The 22160-nt window shown below is 40.8% G+C and overlaps 1 protein-coding gene across 1 annotated transcript; it reads right to left on the bottom strand.

Annotated features, from left to right (window-relative positions):
• Nucleotides 1–4877: 4877 nt before the first annotated feature.
• On the bottom strand, nucleotides 4878–21954 carry psmf1 (proteasome inhibitor subunit 1). The gene is made up of 7 exons (XM_021609072.3): nucleotides 21687–21954; nucleotides 20489–20641; nucleotides 20288–20370; nucleotides 13267–13443; nucleotides 7492–7545; nucleotides 6936–7094; nucleotides 4878–5503 (listed from the first exon to the last, which is right to left on the bottom strand). Exons 1-7 carry the CDS (start codon nucleotides 21813–21815, stop codon nucleotides 5452–5454), a joined length of 807 nt encoding a protein of 268 aa, XP_021464747.2. The 5' UTR covers nucleotides 21816–21954; the 3' UTR covers nucleotides 4878–5451.
• Nucleotides 21955–22160: the final 206 nt, after the last annotated feature.

Raw genomic sequence — 22160 nt, forward strand, 5'->3', positions numbered from 1 at the left:
GTTGCGATTACCGCACAAATGCATACTCATTTAATTCACACAAGAGTAGGACACACCAAGTGAGTGTTAGGTCAGGTTTCCGTGATGACATTGTCTGTCAGCAAACTGATAACTCCCCTGCCACTAGCTCAGATGACTTAAATGAAGAATGTCCCGGCCAGAGCACAGAAATAGATGCTTCAGACAATGATGACACTGGTGAATTGAGGAATCAGCTGAAACAAAATGGAACTTTATTTTAGAAAAATGCAGTCTATCCTTCATGTGTCAGATACAGCTACAAGAAATCGTTTAACACTTAAATCAGATTTTCTCCAAGTCCCAACCATTAATCAAGGAGGCAATTAACGAGGTATTGCAGAAGCATGACCACTCTATTAGTGATACTACCCTTAATGAAGTTGTCAGTGCGGTCATAGACAGTGATATTCTTGCCAGTGGTAGTGCTGAAGGTGCACAGTTATCTTCCAAGAGGAGAAAAACATTTGTTGAGAGAAACTATCCCATGGTAACGCCATTTAGACTTCGAGCAACCTGCACACACAATGGTGTATGTTCCAATACTTTAGATTCTTTAAGAACTGTTTAAAAACACTGATATTCTAAGCAAGATCTCAGCAGCAAATATTGAGCCAAGTCACTACAAGTCCCACAAAGATGGTTCATATTTCCATGAAAATGACATTCTCAACAGGAGAACTTAAACTGTCACTCCAGCTGTACAGTATATTGATGAATCAGCCTCACACGCTTAACAGCTTGCTGCAATGTGTAAAGTGACAGACCTCCAAAAGTATGGTTACGCAGCTGTACTTGTACCATTATTACATGACATTCGTTCTCTTGAATAGGATGGCGTTTTTATTGATTGGGGGGTGGGGGTAATAGTCTTTTAGAGCAGAGTATGTTTGTAGATTCTGTATGGCCACCAACAAACAGATTCAGTCCAATAAGGAGAATTTAGCCTGACAACTAAAGCCTGTTGAGCTGTCTCTTTGCCCTAAAAGAGATGATTCACCTTAAGTACTTCACTTTCGATTATTTAAACAGGAAGATAGCATTGTTTCCATATCAGCACACAGACAAAGTTGATAGACCACAGCTCATTCCCAAGACTTTCACCTATAAAGGTACAATAGGAGGAATGGACATGAGGGTGATGGTTCATGGGCAGTTTTGATGGACTTGAAAAAAAAGTGGTAGAATTGGCTTGTGTCCAGTGTTTACATATGAGACCATTGAGTATTTGCAGTGTAAAATTAGTGACCATAGACAGATTCTTAAAGAGATCTTCCCTGAGTATAGACTTCGCCATAAACATCACCATGTCGAGCACTATCCCAACCTTAAGTGTTTTGGACCCTTGGTGCACCTCTGGACTATGCGGTTTGAGGGCAAATATTGTTTCTTCAAAAGTATTGTACACGACACACAGAACTTTAAGAACATTTTGAAGACATTGGCAAGCAGACACGAGTACTTGATGGCTTATCTCAGTCCTCCATTTTTTCACACCACAGACCCAAACATGTCTATCCTAGTTTCACCACTACATTGAGGGAGAGACGACTATCAACACAATCTGCACTACATCGAAGGTCACCGTTGATGGCACAGACTATGCCCCTGGTTTGTTTGTGTCAGTTGGAGTAGGTGGGGGGGCTGCCTCAGTTCTGCAAAATTGCTCACTTGTAGATGATAGCTCATAGGAACAAGGATGTTCTACATACCATGACTCAATGACTGCATAGAAAATAAACATTGTTATTCACAAGAGATCTCTTGTGAATAACAATGTTTATTTTCTATGCAGTCATTGAGTCATGGTATGTAGAACATCCTTGTTCCTATGAGCTATCATCTACAAGTTAGCCTGTCTGTCCAATTGCAATCTGAGTTCAACGACACTGTCACCTTTTCTGCATACAACATTGATGTCCAGCTGCTGTTGACCCCCAAGAGGTTCATTCGAGTGAGAAAAATGTTGAACAATTTATGGTGTGTCATTATTTGTTTAATGAAGTGTTACCATTTGTATTGTTTTGATATTCCAAGTGCAACCTCTCAATTTGTGGATGTCATTAAGGCAGCCCCCTGCACCTCTCCAATTCAGAGGGAATGGGTTAAATGCGGAAAACACATTTCAGTTGAATGAATTCAGAAGTTCAACTGACTAGTGTTAGAGTTGTGTCAATTCGAATCTGGTATCAGGATAAATATGACATTGAGTCAACGATTGTATACTATGTATTTTTTATTAGCTAAGCAATTAGTGCCATGAGGCCGAAGGAATTGTCTGTAGAGCGCAGAGAAAGGTTTCCAAAAACAAAGTGGCCAAAAACACAAATGGAAGAAGTTAGGAAGCACCAAGACTCTTCCTAGAGCTAGGAGCCCGGCCAAACTGAGCAATCAGGGGCCCTGGTCAGGGTTCCTCTGGAGATGGGAGAATCTTCCAGAAGGACAACAGTCTCTGCAGCGCTCCACCAATTAGGCCTGTATGGTAGAGTGGCCAGACAGAAGCCACTCCTCCATAAAAAAGGCACATGATAGCCTGCTTGGAGTTTGCCAAAAGGCATATCAAAGACTCTCAGACCATGAGAAACGAGATTCTCAGGCCTGATGAAACCAGGATTGAACTCTGTCTGAATGCCGAGCGTCACGTATGGAAGAAACCTGGCACCCTTCCCACGGTGAAGCATGGTGGTGGCAGCATCATGCTGTGGGGATGTTTTTCAGCGGCAGGGACTGGGATACTAGTCAGGATCGAGGGAAAGATGAACGGAGCAAAGTAGAACAATCCTTGATGAAAACTTGCTCCAGAGCACTCAGGACCTCAGACTGGGGTGAAGGGTCACCTTTCAACAAGACAATGACCCTAAGCACACAGCCAAGACAACACAGGAGTGGCTTCAGGACAAGTCTCAATGTCTTTGAGTGGCCCAGGCATGTCTCAGACTTGAACCCGATATCACATCTCTGGAGAGACCTGAAAATAGCTGAGCAGCGACACTCCCCATTCAACCTGACGGGGCATGAGATGATCTGCAGAGAAGAAGAAATTCCCTAAATACTGGTGTGCCATTCTTGTAGCGTCATACCCAAGACGACTCGAGGCAATAATCGCTGCCAACGGTGCTTTAACAAAGTACTGAGTCTGAATACTTATATAAATTAATTTGTGTTTTATCCTTTGGCAAAAATCTCTAAAAGACTGTTTTTGATTGGTCATTATGGGGTGTTGTGTGTAGATTGAGGAAAAAAATGTAATCCATTTGAGAATAAGACTAACTTAATAACAAAATGTGGAAAAAGTCAAGGGGTAGGAGTACTTTCCGGATGCACTGTATATAAAATATATATAATTTCCCTTCATTTTAAACTCTCCCCTAATTGGAGTAAACTAATGGACTAGGCTACTACTTCTAATTTATACATTTCACGGACCTAGTATATTTTACAATAATTTTTGTTTTTAATCCTATCCTTCAGCTATCCTCAACCTCTCCCATCAGTCTCTGAAGACCATCCAGTTTTGATTTCAATTAGAATTTTTTTTGCCAAATAAGTTGCACTCTCATTTCCATTGACACTAGCGGGTGGGGAATGAGAAACAGAGGAGAAAGAGAATAGAGACAGAAAAAGAGGGTTCTACTAAGCTATATGGAATTGTTGAGGTCATACCAAGGATCATTTAGCCATTTGATTTTGAATGAAAGACCACTTGATTTAAAAAAAGGAAAAAAAAGTGGGCCTTATTGCCATTAGCCCACACAAACGCATTGAATAACATTACATGGAACAAGAGAGTTCCCACCAAAAACCTAAAGGAAGTTTGTTCTAAAGCGTCCGTCCAATATTGGAGATATAGAGATTATCAGGAAACAATCCCCAAAAAATGTTAACCCCTTATTTTAGACACTAAACAGTCTCCATACATACTTCCATTATTTTTTTTTAACTGGTAGCGGGGGACCTGAATATGATTTCTCTGTGAAAACGAAAACTGTGTATTTATCATAATGATATCAAGGCAATCTGAGGATACCTACTTTTTAGTGTTCATGTTATTTCATCTTGCAGAAATCTGTATTTACAATTTTTGGAAAATGTACATTTATGAGAATCATCGATTGTCCAGACATATCCCATTATGCTGGGATAAACTTATATCCACTCAGATTACGTGGTATGAAAGTTCTAGAAAAAGGGAAGGAAATGACCCTTTGGCATCTCTTTTCCCAATAGTGAACGCATTTGCTACATACTTTAGTTTTATGCTCTTGTGAAGGTGAGCTGTAATAGATGGAGCAAAGAAAATGATATACTGTGACTAAAAATAGAGGGCAGGATTTCCTGAGCTCACTGAAGGCCGTTATTCAAATTGAGTATTTGACAGCTTCTAATGTAACCTATTCATTCTACAGTGTTTTTGCATTACAGAGTTGTTTTTTTAAACACAAAAACAATTAAAATAGTAATAAAAAAACAGAATGTAATAAATATTTTATTACACCCTTTTGCTGGACATAAACCAGTGAAGTCTGAAAAACATTTGAATAAGATGTCAGTAAAAGCAAACTATTATGTTAAGTTGAGTAGCAGACATAACTTGGATCAATCATTAAGTTCTAATGCTGTAGGTGTTTCCGAACGACTTAGATTGTAAAACAAATTGGACAGGTTCTCACATTTTACTTTTGTGGACACAAGCAGCAAAAGCCAGTCTTTGCAAGCAGCATTTGAAAATCAGAACAAATATTAGCTGCTTGAACATTTGACTATGAACTCCAAAATGTTTAAATTAGAACCCCACCAAATAAGCCCCCCCCCAAAAAAAAAAATTGTACAAAGTAGCTTTATTCCTCACACTGAACAAATTAGTCAAACAGTTTTATTAAAAGGGATTCTCCAGTACTTTTGTATACTTTTTAAGCCAGTAGTTCAGAAGGTAGTGTCACCTATGTGCACCACGTTATTGCTCTCTCTAACTCTGCTGTTTGTGCATCTTGCTAGCGGTCACTTGCATGACGAGGGCTGAAGCTCATTGGTTGAAACCGAATTGCTAAGGGGCTGGCCCACATGAGGGAAAATGACAAAGCACAGCTTCCAGAAAAACAGTTACTTTCAAACTAGGGATTTCGTTGCTAATTCAAGCAAAACAAATTCTGCACATAGATCATGCATGAACAAACTACACATTGAGCTGCCAGGAAGTGTCAAAGCGGGAGGTATTTTTTAAATATATATATATATATATATATATATATATATATATATATATATATATATATATATATATATATATATATATATATATATATATATATATATATATATATATATATATATATATATATATCAAAATTCCAGAGCCTGTCTAAGTGTGTATTCCTCACATTAGAGACAGGAAGTGGTCCAGGAAGTGTGAGGAGCGGAGGAGTGCCTTTTCTTCTACATGAACATGTCATCATAGCCTGGCGGCGGCATGTGATCTGGGTCTGGCCTGGAAACCACAGAGCATAATACAGTCATACATCCATAAATAATACTCGTCGACAAGTGCCCCACTCAAGACATACCTGGTGGGCAATTTCTGTGACGGCCCACCACACCAGCCATTTTTTCACACTTAGATGACAGCCTAGAAGAATTTAACCTTGACTTCAGTTACATAGACTGACATATTGCATCTCAAATACCTGTGTGTTTACATTAGCCTTCACTTTCTTACCTAACATACAGATGAAAAGCCATCTCTTTTCCTAACTCAGGCACACTTGGATTGATTTGAACACCGGAATGTTATTTATTGTGCACTTATTCATGTCAAATAAATCCCATAATATAAAAGTGAGGTTACACGGTATAACTAGTAATAAATACATAATATTGAAGGCATTTATAAATATTATGAACAAAAATAAAAACACAATTTCACTGAATTACAGTAAATTAAAATAAATGCATTAGTTCGAATCTATGTATTTCACATAACTCAGCAGTGGCGCAGCCGTGGGTGGGCATAGGCTCACCCACTGGGGAACCAGGCCTAGCCAAATCGGAAACACTTCTCCCCCTCCCCCACACAAAAATGGCTTTCTTACAGACAAAAATACTCCTCAGTTTCATCAGGTGGCTGGTCTCAGGTGATCCCGCAGGTAAAGAAGCAGGATGTGGAGGTCCTGGGCTGGCGTGGTTACATGTGTTCATGAGGGCGGTTGGACATGCAGCCAAATTCTTTAAAACAACGTTTAAGCTGCCTTTGTTTATGGTTGAGAAATTATCATTAAATTCTCTGGTAACAGTGCTGGTGGACATTCCTGCAGTTGGCATGCCAATTGCATGCTTCCTCAAATTGAGACATCTGTGCCATTGTGTTGTGTGACAAAACTGCACATTTTAGTGGCCTTTATTGTCCCCAACACAAGGTGCACCTGTGTAATGATCATGCTGTTTAAATCAGCTTCTTGATATTGCACACCTATCAGGTGGATAGATTATATTGGCAGAGGAGAAATGCTCAGTAACATGGATGAAAACAAAATGGTGCAACCAAAAAAAAAAAAGCTTTATGCGTATGGAACATTTATGGGATCTTTTATGTCAGCTCATGTGCTCAAACTTTACATGTGGCATTATATTTTTCTTCAGTGTAGTTTATTCACCATCACTCCTACAAATGTAAGCTAGTAAGCAATAAATAGATGCATAATTGGAAAGTTGTGTAAGTAATACATTAATGATTAATAAGGTGTACAGTTCATACATTAATACTGTAAATAATGAATATAATCAATAGTTCAAAGTCTGTAAATATCAACATATTTCTAGCTTACTAACATTTACAAATGTAAAAATACTACTACTTATGAATGCCTTCTAAAATGGTGGACATTAGTAATACCCAAAATAAAATTCAAGAAAATAACTCCTACCCAGGTCTGTGTCTTCCGACAGGCCCAAAGGGGTCAAAGCGGGCCCCGGGTGGCACAGCTCCTGGCGGCAGGATGCCAGGGAGCCCACCAGAGGGGTCAAACCCTGAGCGGGGATAACCAGCCCTCAAAGGGTCCACGATCATCCCTCCTCCACGACCACTGGGAGACACAGAAACAGAGCCGTCATTGGTCTATTGCATTAGATAGAACATGCTATTTGCTGTGATAGTGACTCAATAATAATCCACTTTCCTAATATTTGAGCCTGATCTTCATTGTCCGCATAATTTAAGGCATGTAAATTAAAATATATGAAGATAAGATGTCAACCAATTTTGAATAGTCCTTTAAATGAATACCATCTACATAGTCAAGGTGGTTGGATTAATGTCTTTAGCGCCTAGTGCTTTAAATTCAAAGAAAACAATTGCTTTGCAGTTAAATGTACAGTACACAAACATTTTTGGTAAAAAAGCCCAGCCATAGTGAGTAATGGTCCAACGCCTGCTTCATTGTCTCTTGTTCTACCATTGCTGAGTGCAGGAGGGAAACTCACCCAAAGGGATCCAGATCGGCTCCACCTGCAGCGAAAGGAGCCATGGGGTCTGGCCTGAAAAACACATGACACCACTAGAGTGTATCACAAAGCAGACTTCACGCTATGGTCTTTTAAAACCTACTTTGTTAAAATAGTGAGTTATAGCTTGCAAAATAAACAAATGTGAATCTGGGTGACAACATGAGGAAGTTTTTTTTCCTACATTAGGACTGTTTCACTCAAGAGATTAGGTCTGTGTCATGTGGTATCGTAACACACACGGAAAATGAAAGACCGCATATAGTTGCACCCATGCAAGGTATTGTCAGATGTCAACTAAATCTATTGATCCAAAGTGGAAAACTGGTTGATTTGATTGTACAGCCAACAACCAATTCACGTCAGCTGCCAACTAAATTCAATATCATTGTACATTCAACGTTGTGCCGTTCGCCCGCAGGGGTCTTGATTGAAAAACAAAATGTGAAAAGTATGCATGCACGTCAATATAGTATCACTTAAAGTTGAAGTCGGAAGTTTACATACACCAAATATATATATTTTAAAAAACTTAACTCAGTTTCACAATTCCTGACATTCCCCATCTTGGGTCAGTTATGATCACCACTTTATTTTAAGAATGTGAATTGTCAGAATAATAGTAGAGAATTATTTATTTAAGCTTTTATTTCTTTCATCACATTCCCAGTGGGTCAGAAGTTTACATACACTCAATTACTATTCGGTAGCATTGCCTTTAAATTGTTTAACTTGGGTCAAAATTTTGGGTAGCCTTCCACAATAAGTTAGGAGAATTTTGGCCCATTCCGCCTGACAGAGCTGGTGTAACTGAGTCAGGTTTGTAGGCCTCCTTGCTTGCACAAGCTTTTTGAGTTCTGCCCACAAAATTTCTATGGGATTGAGGTCAGGGCTTTGTGATGGGCACTCCAATACTTTGACTTTGTTGTAAGCCATTTGGCCACAATTTTGGAAGTATGCTTGGGGTCATTGTCCATTTGGAAGACCCATTTGCGACCAAACTTTAACTTCCTGACTGATGTCTTGAGATGTTGCTTCAATATATCCACATAATTTTCCTGCCTCATGATGCCATTGATTTCCATTTTTCGGCACCAAAGTACGTTCATCTCTAGGAGACAGAGCGCATCTCCTTACTGAGCGGTAAGACGGCTGGTGTTTATACTTGCGTACTATTGTTTGTGCAGATGAACGTGGTACCTTCAGGCGTTTGGAAATCGCCCCCAAGGATGAACCAGACTTGTGGAGGTCTGCAATTTTTTGTGGGGGGATTTTCCCATGATGTCAAGCAAAGAGGCACCGAGTTTGAAGGTAGGCCTTGAAATACATCCACAGGTACACCTCCAATTGACTCAAATTATGTCCATTAACCCATTAGAAGCTTCTAAAGCCATGACAATTTTCTGGAATTTTCTAGGCTGTATAAAGGCACAGTCAACTTAGTGTATGTAAACTTCTGACCCACTTGGAATTGTGATACAGTGAAAAGTGAAATAATCTGTCTGTAAACAATTGGATGAAAAATTACTTTGCATGACACAAGTAGGTGTCCTAACCGACCTGCCAAAGCTATAGTATGTTAACAAAAAATTTGTGGAGTGGTTTTAATGACTCCAACCTAAGTGTATGAATGCTTCCGACTTCAACTGTACATATAAATACACTTTTTTTCCCAGAAGACTATAGCTTTCAACCCTGGAACTGAAACATGTATTCATGGTGTATTGTGGCAAGGCCCACAGCAGGAGAGTGACTATCCCTTTTAATGAAGGCGAATGTTGCAACCCTAGAAGACTCTACAGGCGATGTGAGCTGAACTCGAGAAATGCCACCCATTGGCCTGCATTTTTGAACACCTATAACTGCCATTTAAATACTTTTTTTTTTTTTGTTGCCTTAAGTTAAATAAATATAATACGTTTATAAAGTGGCACAGCGTCCACCTTACATTTTTTGGGAAGAACACCGGATAAATTTACAGTAACTTCAGAAAGCACTCATACCCCTTGACTTATTCCAAATGTAAGTGTTACAGCCGGATTTCCAAATGGTTTAAATTGATTCCTCACACATGCAATTTCAGCAAATGAAGTACTAACATCTAATTTACATAAGTATTCACACCCCTTAGTCAATACTTTGTAGAAGCACCTTTGTTGGCAAATACAGCTTTGAGTAGTCTTGGGTATGTCTGGATCAGCTTTACACATCTGGATTTGGGGATTTTCTCCCATTCTTCCTTGGAGATTCTCAAGCTCTGTTAAGGCAGATGGGGTGCGGCAGTGAATGGCAATCAAGTATTTCCACAGAATTTAAAATGGGATTCAAGTCTGGGCCACTAAAGGCCTTTGACATTCTTGTTCTGAAGCCAATGGAGACCACTGTGCTCTTGTCTCATCACAATTCTCTCAGATATCTATGGATAGTTCCTTGGACTTCATGGAATAGTTTCTGCTCTGACATACTGTCAACTATGGGACCTTACAGTTAATTCGGAATGTATTCAGACCCCTTAACTTTTTCCAGTCTTAGCCTTATTCTGGACCAATTTTTTTGTTGTAAGTTAAAAAAAGCACACGACAAAGCTAACAGGCTTAGAAATATTTGCTAAATGACAAAAAAAAATGCTAATGAGATCAGGTGCACCCTGTTTCCATTGATCATCCTTGAGATGTTTCTTCATCTTGGACTCCACCGGTGGTAAATCCAACTTAAGACATGATTTGGAAAGGCACACGTATTTATACATAAAAAAATGTTTAAAAAATTAAAAAGCCCCACGGTTGACAGTGCATGTCAGAGCAAAAAACAAGCCATGAGGTTGAAGGAATTGTCCGTAGAGCTCAGAGATATGATTGTGTAGAGGCACAGATCTGGGGAAGGGTACCAAAACATTTCTGCAGAATTGAAGGTCCCCAAGACAGTGGCCTTCATCATTCTTAAAATGGAAGAAGTTTAGGAAGTGTCTTGATGGTTCCAGATTTGGCCGCCCGGCCAAACTGCGCAATCGCAAGAGAAGGGACTTGGTCAGGGAGGTGACCAAGAACCCAATAGTCACTCTGACAGAGTTCCTCCTTGGAGATGGGAGAACCTTCCAGAAGGACAACCATCTCTGCAGCACTCCACCAATCAGGCCTGTATGGAAGTAGCCAGGCAAAAGCCACTCCTCAGTAAAAAAAAAAGGCACAACAGCCCACTTGGAGTTTGCCAAAAGGCACCATGAGAAACAAGATACTCTGGTCTGATGAAACAATGGTTGAACTCTTTGGTCTTTATGCCACGCGTCATGTCTGGAGGAAACCTGGCACCATCCCTACGGTGAAGGATGGGTAGCAGCATCATGCTGTGGGGATGGTTTTCTAGCGGCAGCGAATGGGAGATTAGTGAAATAATTGTTGGGAAAATGTGTCACGCACAAAGTAGATATCCTAACCAACTTGCCAAAACTATAGTTTGTTAACAATAAATGTGTGGAGTGGTTGAAAAACAAGTTTCAATGACTCCAACCTAAGTGTGTGTAAACGTCAACTATACGTGTGAAATTTGTTTCGATTTAGAAAATACCATTATCATGCACCTATCTCAAAATGGGCAGCGGGGAAAAAAATAAATCTCAATCTATGCACTTAAAATAGCAAATGGAGGACAATTTTCCCATGGTTCATTTTCATGCCAGCCAAGTAGGCTATACTCCTGCTGTAAAGAGAAGCAATGTGCTTAATATTAGGAAAGTTGCATAGCCTATAGAAATGTTGCGCAACATGACCACTCATGAAGTTCGAGATTAGATTTGCATTAATGTCAGTGATTAGAGGGACAGAGTAACAGGCATTTATCAAATTTGGTAGACTAATGACCAGGTAATACGGTGACCGTAACAACCCTAGCCATACCTTACTTCATTGATAAATTACAGAAATAAGAGTCACCAGATCCAATCACCAGGTTGACTAACTCTGGAGATCCCTCCATCTCCACTGAGATAAACAGATTAACTTTTTTTTTTTTGCACCTTACTTGTGGACTGATCTCAGAACTCTGAAGTAGGATGTTCTGGTGCAGTTCAGACAGCTGTTTGATTACTTTTTTAAACTTAGGAATGCGTTTATTTTTCCATGATCGTGTTTTGTAAATAATAAAAAAATTCACATGTAAATGTTTATTACATTGGAATTGTAAATATGTATGATTGTGTGCAGGGCTCCCTTGTAAAATAGACCTTGGTCACAATGGGATTCCCTGTTTAAATAAACTGAGTATACCAAACATAAGAACACCTTGCTAACATTGAGTTGCAAAACATTTGGCCACCAGAACAGCCTCGATTCTTCAGAGCATGGATTGCTGGCCCATGTTGACTACAATGCTTCCCACAGTTTTGGCAAGTTGGCTGGATGTCCTTTAGGTGGTGGACCATTCTTGACCATACTGTTGAGTATGAAAAACACAGCAGTATCGCAGTTCTTGACACACAAACTGGTGAGCACGGCTACCATACCCGGTTCAAAGGCACTTAAATCTTGTCTTGCCGATTCACCCTGAATAGCGCACACATACACAATCCATGTCTCAAGGCTTAAAAATCTTTCTTGAACCTTCTCCTCCCCACTGATTGAAGTGGATTTAACACGTGAAATCAATAAGAGAACATAGGTGAAACCTAGTCAGTCTCATGGAAAAGGCAGGTGTTAATGTTAAGTATACTCAGTGTACATTCAAATTAAATTCTGTCCATAGTAAATGAAAACAGTTGACAGACTACTGTGTGAAGCTTTAACCTACCCTATCATGTGACAGAACGGCTCGAGTCGTCTTATGTAGCAAAATTTGAAATTGTTTACATTGGATAAAAGACTCAGAAATCAAAAATTGTATATCATACACTAGAGTTGAGAAACAATGGGACAGTAATTCTGCTCTGAAAGTTGATAAACCCCACTTATGAGAAAATGGCTCTTGAATGTTTTGGTACACCTACTGGAGAGCTCTGTCTACAACCATTCAGCATCGTTCACACGCTCTTAAGCTTTAGCCCCACCCATCTCTTTAAGGATTAAAATGAGGCCATGTGCTAAACAGAGTGAGTACAGTTGTCACAGTGACATCATTTTGTCTTCGACATCAAACTTGTCCTGGTGGTCCAAAATAGCATAATTGGTGTATTTTACCACCAATAAACCAATCATTTAAAAAAAATGTAGTATGTCAATATAGCAAACCAGGCAACTAAAAGAAACTTCTAAACAATGTTTTGGTTCATTTCTAGCTTGTTAGCTAGTTAGATAACGTTAAGTAAGCTGGCTAGCCAGTTCAAATAATGACCATATCAAATAGCTGACGTCTTCACTTAAGCTAATCTGTATTCATTATTACATGAAAATAAACGTAGTCATTATTTACAAGTTAATGGCAAGCCAATTACAGAAATTAGCTTACGGTTGGTTGCGAGTTAAGAAATAAAAGCAAGGCCTTCTACTGGAGAATTTTTGAAATTGGACACGAAGTGTTTACATTCAAATGCCACTCCTGTAAATTAGTGACGTGCATCACCTACTTTCCTGAAACGAGTAACATATACATAAATACCATTTTGTAATGTTACTAGGCTAAACAGTCAGTATAAATCAGTGACTACAGCTGATATAGTTAGTATATTAGGGGTATTCAAGTCATGTTCTTCTTTACTAAGGTGAACATCAACTGGCCCAACATTCACTAGTTGAAGAACCCTGTAGTAAGGTATGTTGTACAAACCAGTTAGGCTGCCTACTGGTCTGTGGATGCCTTGTGGGAATGCGGAGAGGGTCACTGTCCGGCTGGGAGTCATTGGATTTCTCTCTGCTACTCTTGTCTTCCTTTCTTGGCGCAGGCACTGAGGGAAGGAGCTGGCTCTTCACCTTCTGAGACAAATCTTCAGCATTCTTGAATACACTGACAGAGGGGAGGATCATGTCAATACCAACACATTTTAGATACTTATAGGAATAGTAAGGTTCATTCTGTACAAATCTGGAATACAAATTGTAATGCATGAAAATGTATTTTGTCGCAAAGAGCTTTGATTCATACTTGTCATTGGATCTACACTGAACAAAAATATAAAAACACAAGAGCAACAATAAAGGGTTTATTGAGTTCACAAAGATATCAGGCAATTGATTAGGTCCTAATCTATGGATTTCAAAGCGAATTTTATTGGTCACATACACAGTGTTAGCAGATGTTAATGCGAGTGCAGTGAAATGCTTCTGCTTCTAGTTCCGACCGTGCAGTAATGTAACAATTTCACCAAAGTGTAAAGGAATGAATAAGAATATGTACATATAAATATATGGATGAGCGATGGCCGTGCGGCATAGGTAAGATGCAGTAGATGGTATAGAGCACAGTATATACAGTGGGGAGAACAAGTATTTGATAACCTGCAAAATCGGCAGTGTTTCCTACTTACAAAGCATGTAGAGGTCTGTAATTTTTATCATAGGTACACTTCAACTGTGAGAGATGGAATCTAAAACAAAAATCCAGAAAATCACATTGTATGGTTTTCAAGTAATTAATTTGCATTTTATTGCATGACATAAGTATTTGACACATCGGAAAAGCAGAACTTAATATTTGGTACAGAAACCTTTGTTTGCAATTACAGAGATCACACGTTTCCTGTAGTTCTTCTTGCCCACTCCTCCATACAGACCTTCTTCAGGTTTCGGGGCTGTCACTGGGCAATACGGACTTTCAGCTCCCTCCAAAGATGTTCTATTGGGTTCAGGTCTGAAGACTGGCTAGGCCACACCAGGACCTTGAGATGCTTCTTACGGAGCCACTCCTTAGTTGCCCTGGCTGTGTGTTCCGGGTCGTTGTCATGATGGAAGACCCAGCCACGACCCATCTTCAATGCTCTTACTGAGGGAAGGAGGTTGTTGGCCAAGATCTCGCGATACATGGCCCCATCCATCCTCCCCTCAATACGGTGCAGTCGTCCTGTCCCCTTTGCAGAAAAGCATCCCAAAGAATGATGTTTCCACCTCCATGCTTCACAGTTGGGATGGTGTTCTTGGGGTTGTACTCATCCTTCTTCTTCCTCCAAACACAGCGAGTGGAGTTTAGACCAAAAAGCTCTATTTTTGTCTCATCAGACCACATGACCTTCTCCCATTCCTCTTCTGGATCGTCCAGATGGTCTTCGGCAAACTTCAGACGGGCCTGAACATGCGCTGGCTTGAGCAAGGGGACCTTGCGTGCACTGCAGGATTTTAATCCATGACGGTGTAGTGCGTTACGAATGGTTTTATTTGAGACTGTGGTCCCAGCTCTCTTCAGGTCATTGACCAGGTCCTGCCGTGTAGTTCTGGGCTGATCCCTCATGATCATTGATGATTGACCGTCATCTTGAACTTCTTCCATTTTCTAATAATTGCACCAACAGTTGTTGCCTTCTCACCAAGCTGCTTGCCTATTGTCCTGTAGCCCATCCCAGCCTTGTGCAGGTCTACAATTGTATCCCTGATGTCCTAACACAGCTCTCTGGTCTTGGCCATTGTGGAGAGGTTGGAGTCTGTTTGATTGAGTGTGTGGACAGGTGCAGTTAATACAGGTAATGAGTGGAGAACAGGAGGGCTTCTTAAAGAAAAACTAACAGGTCTGTGAGCCAGAATTCTTACTGGTTGGTAGGTGATCAAATACTTAATCTCATGCAATACAATGCAAATGAATTACTTAAAAATCATATGTGATTTGTGTTTTAGATTCCGTCTCTCACAGTTGAAGTGTACCTATGACAAAAATTAAGACCTTTGTAAGTAGGAAAAAATATAAATCAGCAGTGTATCAAATACTTCTTCTCCCCACTGTACATATGATATGAGTAATGTAGGGTAAGTGGCATTGGTGAAAGTGACTAGTGATACATTTATTATATCCCATTTTTTATTATTAAAGTGGCTAGAGATTTGAGTCAGTATGTTGGCAGCAGCCACTCAATGTTAGTGATAGCTGTTAAACAGTCTGATGGTCTTGAGATCGAGAGACTGAAAAACAGCTTCTGTCCCAGCTTTGATGCACCTGTACTGACCTCGCCTTCTGGATGATAGCGGGGTGAACAGGCAGTGGCTCGGGTGGTTGTTGTCCTTGATTATCTTTTTGGTCTTCCTGTGACATCGGGTGGTGTGGGTGTCCTGAAGGGAAGGTACCTTGCCCCCGGTGATGCGTTGTGCATACCGCACCACCCTCTGGAGAGCCTTACGGTTGTGGGCTGAGCGGTTGCCATACTAGGCGGTGATACAGCCTGACAGGATGCTCTCGATTGTGCATCTAAAAGTTTGAGTGTTTTTGGTGAAAAGCCCAATTTCTTCAGCCTCCTGAGGTTGAAGAGACACTGTTGCACCTTCACAACACTGTCTGTGTGGATGGACCATTTCAGTTTGTCCGAGATGTGTACGCCCAGGAACTTAAAACCTTCCACCTTCTCCACTACTGTCCCGTCAATGTGGATAGGGGGGGCTCCCTCTGCTGTTTCTTGAAGTCCACAACCATCTCCTGTGTTTTGTTGATGTTGAGTAAGAGGTTATTTTCCTGCCACCACACTCCGAGGACCCTCAATTCCTCCCTGTAGGCCGTCTCGTTGTTGGTAATCAAGCCTACCACTGTAGTGTCATCTGTAAACTTGATGATTTGAGTTGGAGGCGTACATGGCCACGCAGTCATGGGTGAACTGGGAGTACAGGAGAGGGCTGAGAATGCACCCTTGTGCAATAAATGCAGCCTCAGGATATGTTGTTTCCAGTTAACATCAAGTCCAATGAGGTTCTTTCAGGGCAGTTGAGGTGTCTGCTTGGTGGGGGGGTGGGATACACAGGGCTGTGATTATAATCGAAGAGAATTATCTTGGTAGATAAAGCGGTCAGCATTTGATTGTAAGGAACTCTAGGTTAGGTGAACAAAAGGACTTGAGTTCCTGTATGTTATTATAATCACACCATGACTCGTTAATCATAAGGCATACACTCCCGCACTTCTTACCAGAGATGTTGGTTTCGATGCGTTTAGAATCCAGGTGGCTGTACCGACTTTGATAACGTATCCCGAGTGAGCCATGTTTCCGTGAAACAGAGAATGTTAGTCTCTCTGGAAGGCCACCCTTGCTCGAATTTCGTCTACCTTGTTGTCAAGAGACTGGACACAGGCGAGTAGTATACTCGGGAGAAGTGATCCCGTCTAAGGAGCCTGGCCAGAAGGCCACCGTTTTGGGTCGCCTAATGGGCTCTGAGCCATTGTCCTGGGTGGTGGTCCAAACCGAGGATCCGCTTGGGAACGTCGTATTCCTGGTCGTAATGTTGGTAAGTTGACATTACTCTTACAGTGGGGCAAAAAAAGTATTTAGTCAGCCACCAATTGTGCAAGTTCTCCCAATTAAAAAGATGAGGCTTGTTATTTTCATCATAGTTACACTTCAACTATGACAGACAAAATGAGAAAAAAAATTCCAGAAAATCACATTGTAGGATTTTTAATGAATTTATTTGCAAATTATGGTGGAAAATAAGTATTTGGTCAATGACAAAAGTCTCTCAATACTTTGCTATATACCCTTTGTTGGCAATGACAGAGGTCAAACGTTTTCTGTAAGTCTTCACAAGGTTCTCACACTGTTGCTGGTATTTTGGCACATTGCTCCATGCAGATCTCCTCTAGAGCAGTGATGTTTTGGGGCTGTTGCTGGGCAACACGGACTTTCAACTCCCTCCAAAGATTTTCTATGGGTTTGAGATCTGGAGACTGGCTAGGCCGCTCCAGGACTTTCAAATGCTTCTTACGAAGCCACTCCTTCGTTTGGGATCATTGTCATACTAAAAGACCCAGCCACGTTTCATCTTCAATGCCCTTGCTGATGGAAGGAGGTTTTCACTCAAAATCTCACGATACATGGCCCCATTCATTCTTTCCTTTACACGGATCAGTCGTCCTGGTCCCTTTGCAGAAAAACAGCCCCAAAGCATGATGTTTCCACCCCCATGCTTCACAGTAGGTACGGTGTTCTTTGGATGTAACTCAGCATTCTTTGTCCTCCAAACATGACGAGTTGAGTTTTTACCAAAAAGTTATATTTTGGTTTCATCTGACATTCTCCCAATCTTCTTCTGGATCATCCAAATGCTCTCTAGCAAACTTCAGACGGGCCTGGACATGTACTGGCTTAAGGAGGGGGACACGTCTGGCACTGCAGGATTTGAGTCCCTGGCGGCGTAGTGTGTTACTGATGGTAGGCTTTGTTACTTTGGTCCCAGCTCTCTGCAGGTCATTCACTAGGTCCCCCCGTGTGGTTCTGGGATTTTTGCTCACCGTTCTTGTGATCATTTTGACCCCACGGGGTGAGATCTTGCGTGGAGCCCCAGATCGAGGGAGATTATCAGTGGTCTTGTATGTCTTCCATTTCCTAATAATTGCTCCCACAGTTGATTTCTTCAAACCAAGCTGCTTACCTATTGCAGATTCAGTCTTCCCAGCCTGGTGCAGGTCTACAATTTTGTTTCTGGTGTCCTTTGAAAGCTCTTTGGTCTTGGCCATAGTGGAGTTTGGAGTGTGACTGTTTGAGGTTGTGGACAGGTGTCTTTTACAACGATAACAAGTTCAAACAGGTGCCATTAATACAGGTAACGAGTGGAGGACAGAGGAGCCTCCTAAAGAAGAAGTTACAGGTCTGTGAGAGCCAGACATCTTGCTTGTTTGTAGGTGTCCAAATACTTATTTTCCACCATAATTTGCAAATAAATTCATTAAAAATCCTACAATGTGATTTTCTGGATTTTTTTTTCTCATTGTCTGTCATAGTTGAAGTGTACCTATGATGAAAATTACAGGCCTCTCTCATATTTTTAAGTGGGATAACTTGCACAATTGGTGGCTGACTAAACACTTTTTGTCCCACTGTATATCCAATAGTTCTTCCTGGCTGTATGTAACAAGACTTAAGATTTCTTGGGGTAATAATAATAATAATACTTAAAAAATAATAATACTGCATAGTTTCCTAAGAACCCGAAGCGACCATCTGTCAGCGCCAAATCACATGACTGAATAGAGATATGCGTCAGTTGGTCACAGATACCTTAAAAAGTAGGGGCATGGATTAGAAAAACAGTTAATATCTGGGGTGACCACCATTTGTCTCATGCAGCGTGACATCTCCTTCACATGGAGCTGATTAGGCACCAGTAGAATGTTGTGAGGAGTTTCTGGACATTGGTGGGTACTGGAACATGCTGTCGTAGACGTCAATCCACAGCATCTCAAACATGCTCAATGGGTGACATGTCTGGAGAGTATGCAGGCCATGGAAGAACTGGGACATTTTTGGCTCTCAGGAATTGTGTACAGATCCTTGAGACACGTGGTCATGCTGAAACAAGAGGTGATGTGGCAAATAACCAGCACAAAAATGGGCCTCGGGATCTCATCACGGCATCCCTGTGCATTCAAATCGCCATCGATAAAAAGCAAGCATGTTTGTTGTCCATAGCTTACGCATGCCCATACCAAAACCCCACCATGGGGCACTCAGTTCACAATGTTGACATCAGCAAACCTCTCACACGACACCATCTGCCCAGTACAGTTGAAACAGGGATTCATCCATGAAGAGCTCTCTTCTCTAGCATGTCAGTGGCCATCAAAGGCGAGCATTTGAAGTCAGTTATGACGCCAAACTGCAGTCAGGCCAAGACCCTGGTATGGACGACAAGCAAGCAGATGAGCTTACCGGAGACGGTTTCTGACAGTTTGTACAGAAATTCTTCAGTTGTGCAAACTCACTGTTTTATCAGCTTTGCAGGTGGCTGGTCTCAGACAATCAATGTCGGTAAAGAAGCAGGATGTGGAGGTCCTGGGCTGATGTGGTTACATGTGGTCTGCGGTTGTGGGGCCGGCTGGATGTACTGCCAAATTCTCTAGAATGACGTTGGAGGCAGCTTATGGTAGAGAAATTAACATTGCATTTTCTGGCAAGAGCTCTGGTGGACATTCCCAGTCAGCATAACTGCACATTTTAGAGTGGCCTTTTGTCCCCGCACAAGGTGCACCTGTGTAATGATCATACAGTTTAATCAGGGGCTGCAGGTAGCCTAGCTGTTACAGCATTGGACTGGTAACAGAAAGGTTGCAAGATTGAATCCCCGAACTGAGAAGGTACAAATCTGTCATTCTGCCCCTGAACAAGGCAGGTGACCCACTGTTCCTAGGCCGTCATTGAAAATAAGAATTTATTCTTAACCGACTTGCCTAGTTAAAATAAAAAAAAATACTCAATATGCCACCCCTGTCAGGTGGATGGATTATCTTGGCAAAGGAGAAATGCTCACTAAAAGGGATAAACACGAAATTAGAGATATGCTTTTTGTGCATATTGAACATTTCTGGGATCTTTTATTCTTCACATGTTGGGTTTCTATTTTTGTTCAGTGTAAAAGGATTGCTGAGAAATATTTACTTGAAGTTGCGATATTTGGACTTAGCCAGGCCTCATCGAAGACTCTAGGCAACAAAGCAAGAATTGGTGTAATATAAAGATTTACAGCATGGCCTATAATATGGAGTAGTATTTCGGTAAGTCACTATATTTTTTGTGTGTGGAAAAAAAATATTAAAAGAATGTGGTACAGTGGATTTCCCCTTAGCCAAATACTTATAAATCTGTTGTTCGTCACTTTTGCTCCATTAAGTACGGTTCAAATTGAGCAAGACTTCAATACATCCCCAAAAATATGACATACTGACCAACCTTTCAAATGTCTGCAAATGATCTGCATCCACATAATCACTGACATTCATTGTCAGGTCTGACACCTGTTCAGTGGCCGAGTCCTGACACAATAGAAAAGAGTCACACTTAGGCCTACTTACTGTGAATGTAGGCTAACTACATTTCTGAGAAATAACCACTTAAGATTTGAAATAACATTTTGAATAGCTGTATAGTTACCATTAAGTTGAAGATCAAGGTGGAATCCACAGTGATGGCTTTGACCAAGAAATTAGACTTGTCATCATTTGACTTGTACCGCAGGGTGTACAATTCCTTGCTGTCATTCCACCCTGTAGGAAGCAACTCCGACTTCTTGTCACCACTCCGAGGCTGAATTAAATGTAAATAACAGATTTATTCATTCATAATTACAGGTATGCATCGTCACGTGTCATGTTGCATAACGTCAGACCCTCTCAAGATAACTATTTAAGGCCACAATCATGAGTGTTTCAGCCCAATGTTAACCCCGCCACTTTTTAAAATGTAAACAAAGTATGAGGCTGAAAGAACGTTATCACACATATTCATAGATGGATCAGATACAAAGAATGACGGTTCTAGCTACAGATTTTAAGAGCAAATAACTTGATTTAACCAAACAGATGTGGTATCCATTGTAATTGGGGGTTACATGTTAGGTACGGTTAGGCGTAGTACAGCATTTCAACCAACTTTAACTAGGCGATAAATCTTCGTTCTCGTTTCGGTCAAACATGCATCTCCTAAAAAGTGTCCAGTTGCAGGTGGTTAATTTACGCAAAAAGGCCCGAAGAAGTGTGGTATATGGCAAACAACGCGGAGTGCCTGGATACAGCCCTTAGCCGTGGTATATTGCCATATACCACACACCCACGAGGTGCCTTATTGCAATTATAAACTGGTTACCAACGTAATTGGACCAGTAAATAGTATTATCGTTTGGTCATACCTATGGTATATTGTCTGATTAGCGTGTCACAAAATCTAACTAGAGACCTGATTGGCAAGCTAATTCACAAAACACATCCACATAAGCAAAATAATTAGTATTAGTTACATATTGCCATTCATACAAATTCAAGAAATTTATTGATTTGTCAACCCAGTTTGCTGACACCATCACAACTAGCTACCAGCGACAGATTAGCAGTCTGACATGCCTTGCTAACTAACTAGCTAGCTATTTTTAGCCAATTGACAACAGTACCAACTAATATATATAAATGCTTGTAAATTAACTAGCCAACTATAGTTGGTTAGCGAGGATACATGTCAGACGGCTAATCTGGCGTTGTTAACAAATTGGGACGTTGTCAGTAAACTCTAAAGCACTTAGCCATAAAACATGGAATTATAAATTAAATCATTTGTAGCCTGCAGGCATCACACTCACCTCATCTCCTAACCCAAGGCATTTGTACCCACTCTTTACAATTTCCCAGTGAACAAAACACACAACGACGTCTTGTGGACAGGTAATACTGCCTGCTACGCAGCTGTACAAAAGCTCTAAACCAGCCATCTTTCGGAAAGTTATGAATCGATAGCAATGTTTGACCGAAAACGAAAGACTTGCGAGAGGCACGGCTGTTTATGTTACTCATTGGGTCGATCTCAATGGCTGAACAACGCGATCTCTCCTTTCCCCTTGTCTCCTTCTCAAAACCCATTGGATGAGAAAACCAGAGGTACCGCCCCCTGACCTTCTCCTCCAATGTGTTGTGAGGAGACGAGGAGAAAAGACGCGAGGACGATACAATTGAGATATTCCCATTTTTAGAATGTGAAAGTGATCCCTGGGGGAAGTGAACTCATCTCAGATTTTCAGAAAATGATGCCTAAAAAACAGTGTCTCGTGAAATATATG

This window comes from Oncorhynchus mykiss, chromosome 7, assembly GCF_057628025.1.
Source record: "Oncorhynchus mykiss isolate SJ-2025 chromosome 7, ASM5762802v1, whole genome shotgun sequence".
Classification (NCBI taxonomy): domain Eukaryota; kingdom Metazoa; phylum Chordata; class Actinopteri; order Salmoniformes; family Salmonidae; genus Oncorhynchus; species Oncorhynchus mykiss.

Bases quoted from the DNA above. Each gene is read 5' to 3' on its own strand.
- psmf1 (XM_021609072.3), bottom strand. From the start codon at position 21,815: ATGGCTGGTTTAGAGCTTTTGTACAGCTGCGTAGCAGGCAGTATTACC. The intron at 20,371-20,488 runs GTAACTATACAG...CTATTGTGTCAG, and splicing joins CCTTGATCTTCAACTTAATG to GACTCGGCCACTGAACAGGT. The intron at 5,504-6,935 runs GTAGGAGTTATT...TGTGGTTTCCAG, and splicing joins GTCGGAAGACACAGACCTGG to GCCAGACCCAGATCACATGC.